Source organism: Argopecten irradians, chromosome 7 (genome assembly GCF_041381155.1).
Source record: "Argopecten irradians isolate NY chromosome 7, Ai_NY, whole genome shotgun sequence".
NCBI lineage: Eukaryota > Metazoa > Mollusca > Bivalvia > Pectinida > Pectinidae > Argopecten > Argopecten irradians.
The window spans coordinates 18678667-18685419 of record NC_091140.1 but is presented as its reverse complement, the minus strand read 5'-3'; the positions used below and the strand labels follow the sequence as shown (position 1 = coordinate 18685419).

The following is a 6753-nucleotide window of genomic DNA, read 5'->3' as shown; positions in this document are numbered from 1 at the left end:
GCCCACCATCTGATGATGGTGGGCTAAAAACAGGAAAAAGGAAGTTGAGCTAAAGAAAGATGGAGTATAATTCAAGTAGAGCAGGACTGCAATTGTTGAATCAGGTATACGATCTTGACATTTATATTAGACTATATACACAAAGATGGGTGGAGTTTTGCAAAAAAACATTTACCATGATATTTTCAGCAATGTTTCCATGGTAAGAAAAAGTGCAAAAAATGAAAACCTGAAAATAGCAAAAGGTACTACTAGACCATAAAAAGAATGTGTCTATGAAGTTTCGTGGAAATATCTCTTCTGGTTTTAGAGTTATGCTCCGGAAACGAACCTGGTACAAAAATATGATATTTTCAGCAATGTTTCCATGGTTACGGAAAAAATGCAAAAAATGAAAACCTAAAAATAGCAAAAAGCACTACTAGACCATAAGACTAATGTGCCTATGGAGTTCCGTGCATATATCTCAACCGGTTTTCCAGTTATGCTGCGGAAACGAACCTGGTACAAAAATATGATATTTTCATCAATGTTTCCATGGTTACGGAAAAAGTGCAAAAAATGAAAACCTAAAAATAGCAAAAGGCACTACTAGACCATAAGACCAATGTGTCTATGAAGTTTCGTGGAAATATCTCTTCTGGTTTTAGAGTTATGCTCCGGAAACGAACCTGGTACAAAAATATGATATTTTCAGCAATGTTTCCATGGTTACGGAAAAAATGCAAAAAATGAAAACCTAAAAATAGCAAAAGGCACTACTAGACCATAAGACCAATGTGTGTATGAAGTTTCGTGGAAATATCTCTACTGGTTTTAGAGTTATGCTCCGGAAACCATTTGTACAGACGGACGGACGGAACCCATTTGTATATCTCCCGCCAACTTCGTTGGGCGGGGGATAAAAACCGATTTCTATGCCTCTCCCATTAAAAGGTTTACAGGCTGAAATGTAAAACATAAATACCTTGCCTTCAAATGAAATTGGATGAAGGAGATACCACAGGAAATGTGTGGCTAGGAACAATCATAAATGGACCTCCATTTTATGCTTGGAGTACAAAAATGAAAAGTATTTTATGAAAGATAGCAAGTGTTTTTTCCTCTTCATAAAGAATTTTTAATTACTGGATCAACAGCCTGAAGAATGTATCAAGATTAACAGCTTTTCATAATTATCTGAATTCAAAATTTACTCAATGAAAGATTTTTACCTGTAAATTCTTCAAAGACTACTGTCCATGTGTCAACTTAAAGTTAAGGTTCAAGGTAAACTTTGTCAAGATTTTGACCTTCAGAAGTATGTCTTTCGTGTCTTTCTCTCTAGGTAAATATTATTGCATTAAAATTTTGATGCAAAAGTAGCAGCGAATGGTTTCAATGTACAAAGTATGTGTACATTGCATTTTTAAGAACTTCAGGGCCCAGTTGTTCAGAAGGTGATTACGCTAATCAGAGTTAAACATCAACTTTCAAATCAAGATAAATTTATTTCTGGTTATAGAAATTTTACAAAATTGTATAACTGTTCTTTATCTCCTTGCTGGTTTTAGTGAAGATATAATCACAAATTTTGCAGTAAATGTGAAATTAATCGTGTGATTAAGCTGATCATCCTTTGAATAACTGGGCCCTGGAGTATACATGGAATTACTCTAACAAAGTCAACTGATTAAGCTGATCATCCTTTGAATAACTGGGCCCTGGAGTATACATGGAATTACTCTAACAAAGTCAACTATTCCATGACATAATCTTCAACTAAACGTAGGTGGTCATTACAAGAGATGTTGAAAGAATTGAAATATTGAGTTATCTCCCCTTGAACTATCAGTGGTTTTTTATACTCTGCTGCTTTTCTCCTTTGATGACTATAGCTTATCCATCTGTTGTTCATGGATAAACTACAAGATAATGGAAATTTTGTGTTGTTAGGGGCAGCATAAAAACATGCACGCTGCACCCAAAGCTGACGTTTTCCAGAGAGATGATCGATCAATTGGTTATGTGCTAATTGTAATGTTGTGTAATTGGGCAAGTCTGATTACTTGGGACTCCGGTGTACTATATATTGTACATTCTATAGTGTCAAGATTGTTGCACTAATCCCCAGAAAAGTACACTATACGTACATGTACTGTCAGCCATCTAAACACAAAATTAGCATGTCAACAAGGGTCCTGCTGTCAATCGATTCTTACAGTGTTCAGTACAGCAACTATAGATCACATGTTTTCTTGGATATGTAAGCAATTCAGTAACAAGTGTTTGTTCTTCCTCGTAATTGTCAAATTTTCAAATATCGAAATTCTGGAAACTTACTTGCTTCATCACATCAAGATCAAATAATCATGAATGACAGTTGTAGAATACAAAATATGACCTTGTCTTTTGCACATCTTGACCTTGAATTTCAAGTTCAAATTAAATGATACTGAATGTAAAATATGGTTGAAGTAAAGTTTTTAAAAAAGATACAAAACCAACAGACCTGACTCAAAAAATTTATTAAGTGTGGCTATTGCTACCATACCAATCTCTGTTCTGGTCGATGTTGACACCGGTCAGAACCAACGTTGGCGTGGACACCGGTCAGAACCAAAGTCGGTGTGGACACCGGTCAGAACCAACGTCAGTGTGGACACCGGTCAGAACCAACGTGTCACATATAAATACATCCAACTCAGTAAAAGCTGCTCTATATCACAAACACAAGTAACAAATTCAGGAAAAAAAAGAAGAATTTTGATATGTTTTGTTCATGAAATAATGACTGATATAATCAATATCCAAAATAATATGTATAAATAGCCTCTCTAAAAACAAATCTGATTAGCGATGGGTACTTGCATACCGTTCACATATACACACACAAGTAACAATATAAATATATACCATGGGATTCATTTTCACACCCTATTTAGGGTCGGTACCCATTTTTTTTTAAGATCTAAACATATATATCATCTAATTCATGTGATATATATCTCACCGAATAGGAGACAGTTATATACAATGTACAATGTATGCCTATCAAAGCAGATTAATTTAAACTTCAGATTTAGCAATGGGTTGGCAGTCATACTGATTAACTTTGAATATCTTTCCTTTTCTTTAACTTACATTGATTTGCTCATCTAAATTTTGAATAACATGAATAGGTTTCTTTAAGGTATTTGGTATATATATATCGATTGATAACAAAATTCAAAATAAAGCAGATGATTTTCAAAGCTAAAACTTCACGACAAAACTCCAGCATGCAAGTGAGTGGATGAAATCAATTTCTGAATAAATAAAGATTAAAATTAATTACTTTGAAGACTCCCTCCCCTATAATAATAAGAAAAAATAACTTTACATATTTAAGTGCCAATACTTGCCCATGTACTTATCCCAAAGACTTCATCAATTTCCAATTAGAGTATGTGATAATTAACTTCCATTGAATGGAAAAATTAATTTGATGGTGGGAATATTGTCTTTTAATTTCTTTAAAATTATTTACATCAATATAATAATTATATATATCTATGTATACATGATAATACTATACATGACTACATCTTTACAAACATATTTCCTTCATTGTTTAATCCCCATACATTAAACATTTCACAACATAACTTCAACATGATATTGCATTATCATTTTAAGTGGACCTAAGTTTTACTATTTGAGAAGCAAGGCATCATTTTACATATTAATAAAAAGAATTTATCTATTCATTACTTACACTTCTAGATCTTCTAACACACAATCCACAACAATTCAGTGAGACGCTTTACAGCATACATTTTAGCCAGTAACTTTCACAGGGATGATTTTATATCTATTTCAGTGGTTGCAAAAAAAAAAATCATCCATGAAAATCTAAGTAATAGACAAATCATATGTACAGTGTACTCTTCAAATCATTTTACAAATTTTAATGCACTAAAATTTATTTCTAATATTTTAAATCAAAATCATGACTTTTCCCCCCGTGAAAGTTATTAAATGGCTCCAGGGTAAAGTTGTGTGCATTTCCAATTTAAATGAATATGCTGTGTAAGATATTTTGGAAATTTGATAGGTAAAATCAGTACATTACCAGGTATGTAGATGTATCAAGATTTCAAGAAAAAATTTCATCAAAAGTTTATATAGCATTCACATGCCTGCTAATACAACCTATAACTAAGCAGAAAATGTACACACATTTGTATTCCAACCTAGCTAACTACAGGAATGTTTACATTAAATCTTTAATATCACTTCCAAGTCAAGTTCAAATTCTCACATCAAATTTTCTTGTACAAATGTAATATCAAAATATTAGACTATTTAGTTCCTTAAACTATCTAATTCTAATAATCTCAATATTTATCAAAGTGTAAAAAAAAAAAATCTATCATTCTCACAGCCATCTAGAAAAGTCTTTGTGGTTGTTATTTCTATTAACTACATTTTCAATGTCAAACAGTTTGGAAATTTCTTCAAGATAGATTAATATTGAATCTTTAAGAACCATTATATTCTCTTTTAATATACCAGGTAATGAAATAATAATTCAATTACTGGTTATCTTGATATAAGTTGACACATTCACACCAGTAAAGAAAATTTAATAACAAAAAATTTAATACAATGATTTTGGTTTTAACAGAAATAGGATCCAGGAATTGGTATGAAGTTTACCAAATACTTAAAATCAGAGGTCTAAGACCGCCAGATTAGAATCAAAGACAACAGTACATAATTCAAAACTTAAATATATTGTTAAAAAAGAAAACAACAAAGAAATAACCAATTTAACAATGCAACTTGTAGGTACAAAAATGTAAAATAAACATGAGATACTTCAGCTTATATCTCTGGAATGGTAGACAATATTAAACTGAGCAAACAGAACTATTTAACGCAATAATTTTTCAGACTTTGAAAAGTTATCTGTTCTTAAATTTGGAGAACAAAGTAATGAATATTTTTTTCATTAAAAAATAAATGATGTTTACATCAATCATTCAATCAATACATTCCCCAAAGAAAACTCAATAATGCATAACAAATTACTCAATTACCTATTTACATACCTCTTAGTGTTAACCAAATATCCTGTTTACAATGCGTATGTCAGAAGTCAATATTTGGAAATAATTAACAGCAGTGCCACATCTACCAAGTTGGATGAGATATGAAATTGTGCTTGAAAAATTTTTGCAGGAAAAAAAACCCCAGTGTCACAACTAGTATGGTAACAAGATATCTAAGTGATCAAGTCTGTACGACAGTAGATTTTAATACCACACTGCTATACAACAGTTGATACAACTGTTGCCTCAGGACAGGCTCACAATAAACAACTGTTGACTCTAAACAGTGTACTCTCTGTTTCACAATATTCCAAGATTTTAAAAGAAGCATTATCACATTCTAGTGTGCATTCTAACACCTCACACACAGTGTCGACTAAACTAACGTGGTAAGACTCGTCCTACATGGTCAATGTGTTGACTAGCAGTGACACAGGTTAAAATTGCTGAACAAGGTTACCGTTTGCAATAGATAGAAATGTACCTAATATCTTCTTTAAACTGAGAAATATTCTATTTTACTGGTTATAAATAAACTACAAATGGTTTTCTAGTACGGACTGTTAAAATGCACAACACAATGTGTTATACACATGTATTTTACCTGTAGACAGAGAAACATTATCGAACACATACACTCTCTTGCTAGTCTTGTAAACATACACACAAAACACACAGATGCCAAAGGGGTGCCAGCACATCTTCCCTCAGCCTTACAACCTTCGTCGTCCTGGTTGGCCACAGTAGTCCTTTCTTGTGATGTTCTCACACTACTTTTCAGTACAGATACACACATGTATCTCGTTAGACCTTTTAGAACTACTCCTAGTCCTCACACAGTACTACCTCAAACACAAAGTCTGTAAGCCACTCAGTATCTCTCCTGGTACTCGTGGTGCCACTTATTGAAATCTATGTTGAATACCAAAAGACACCCAGTTCCTAATCCAGCTAACAAGAACCTGTCAAAATAAAACATGTTACTTAAACCTTTATTTAAAGGGACAATTCAGTCTAAGAGAACATTAAAATTTGTACATATATCGGAAAAAACCCCAGTTCTAATGGAAATTAGATCAGTTGGTTTTACTGTGATATGCTTGAAAAGCCCATGGTGGTGACATGTGTGTGAAACTCGCTTGCTGTCCGCCATTACACCCTGTGGTCGAACTTCTTGTATGCCGAACCTTGTCCCTTGCTCATTGAGTAATGCAACTTTTGTCTAGAACTGCTCAAATCGCTCTGACAGTAGTATGTTTACTTTATTAGGTAAATTGTCATGCCTAAATACCATTTTATCACCTTCACAGTGGTTATGTAGTTCATTTGTTTAACGTGCATGACTTTGGCTTGAGCATGGGTACAGTGTCCATATTGTACCTGCTTAATCTTATTGATCAACGATTTGATATTTCAACAATATTAATTAAAATACTTAACAATGTCATGGAATTTGTCAATGTTTTACGTAATGTTATATGTTTCATAAGAAATGTAGAACAATACATTAATGCTATATTTTGCTTCTTGGCTATGTAAAAGAATCACCCTGAGTGAATTGTCTCTTTAAGATCAGAGTATGCAGAGTCACTAACAGGTTCATTCAAAATTTGAAATGTTCTTTCAACAAACACTTGCTCTTTAAAAAAAACCAACTTCTTTATGTCCTATTAACAGC

At 32.8% G+C, this 6753-nt stretch overlaps 1 protein-coding gene across 1 annotated transcript in view; it reads right to left on the bottom strand.

The window, feature by feature from the left end:
* Nucleotides 1-2490: 2490 nt before the first annotated feature.
* Nucleotides 2491-6753, bottom strand: part of LOC138327760 (neurobeachin-like) — a 294526-nt gene continuing 290263 nt past the window's right edge. The window contains 1 exon segment of the mRNA XM_069274103.1: nucleotides 2491-6037. Within this exon segment, the coding sequence (XP_069130204.1) occupies nucleotides 5947-6037 (91 nt within the window). The 3' untranslated portion in view covers nucleotides 2491-5946.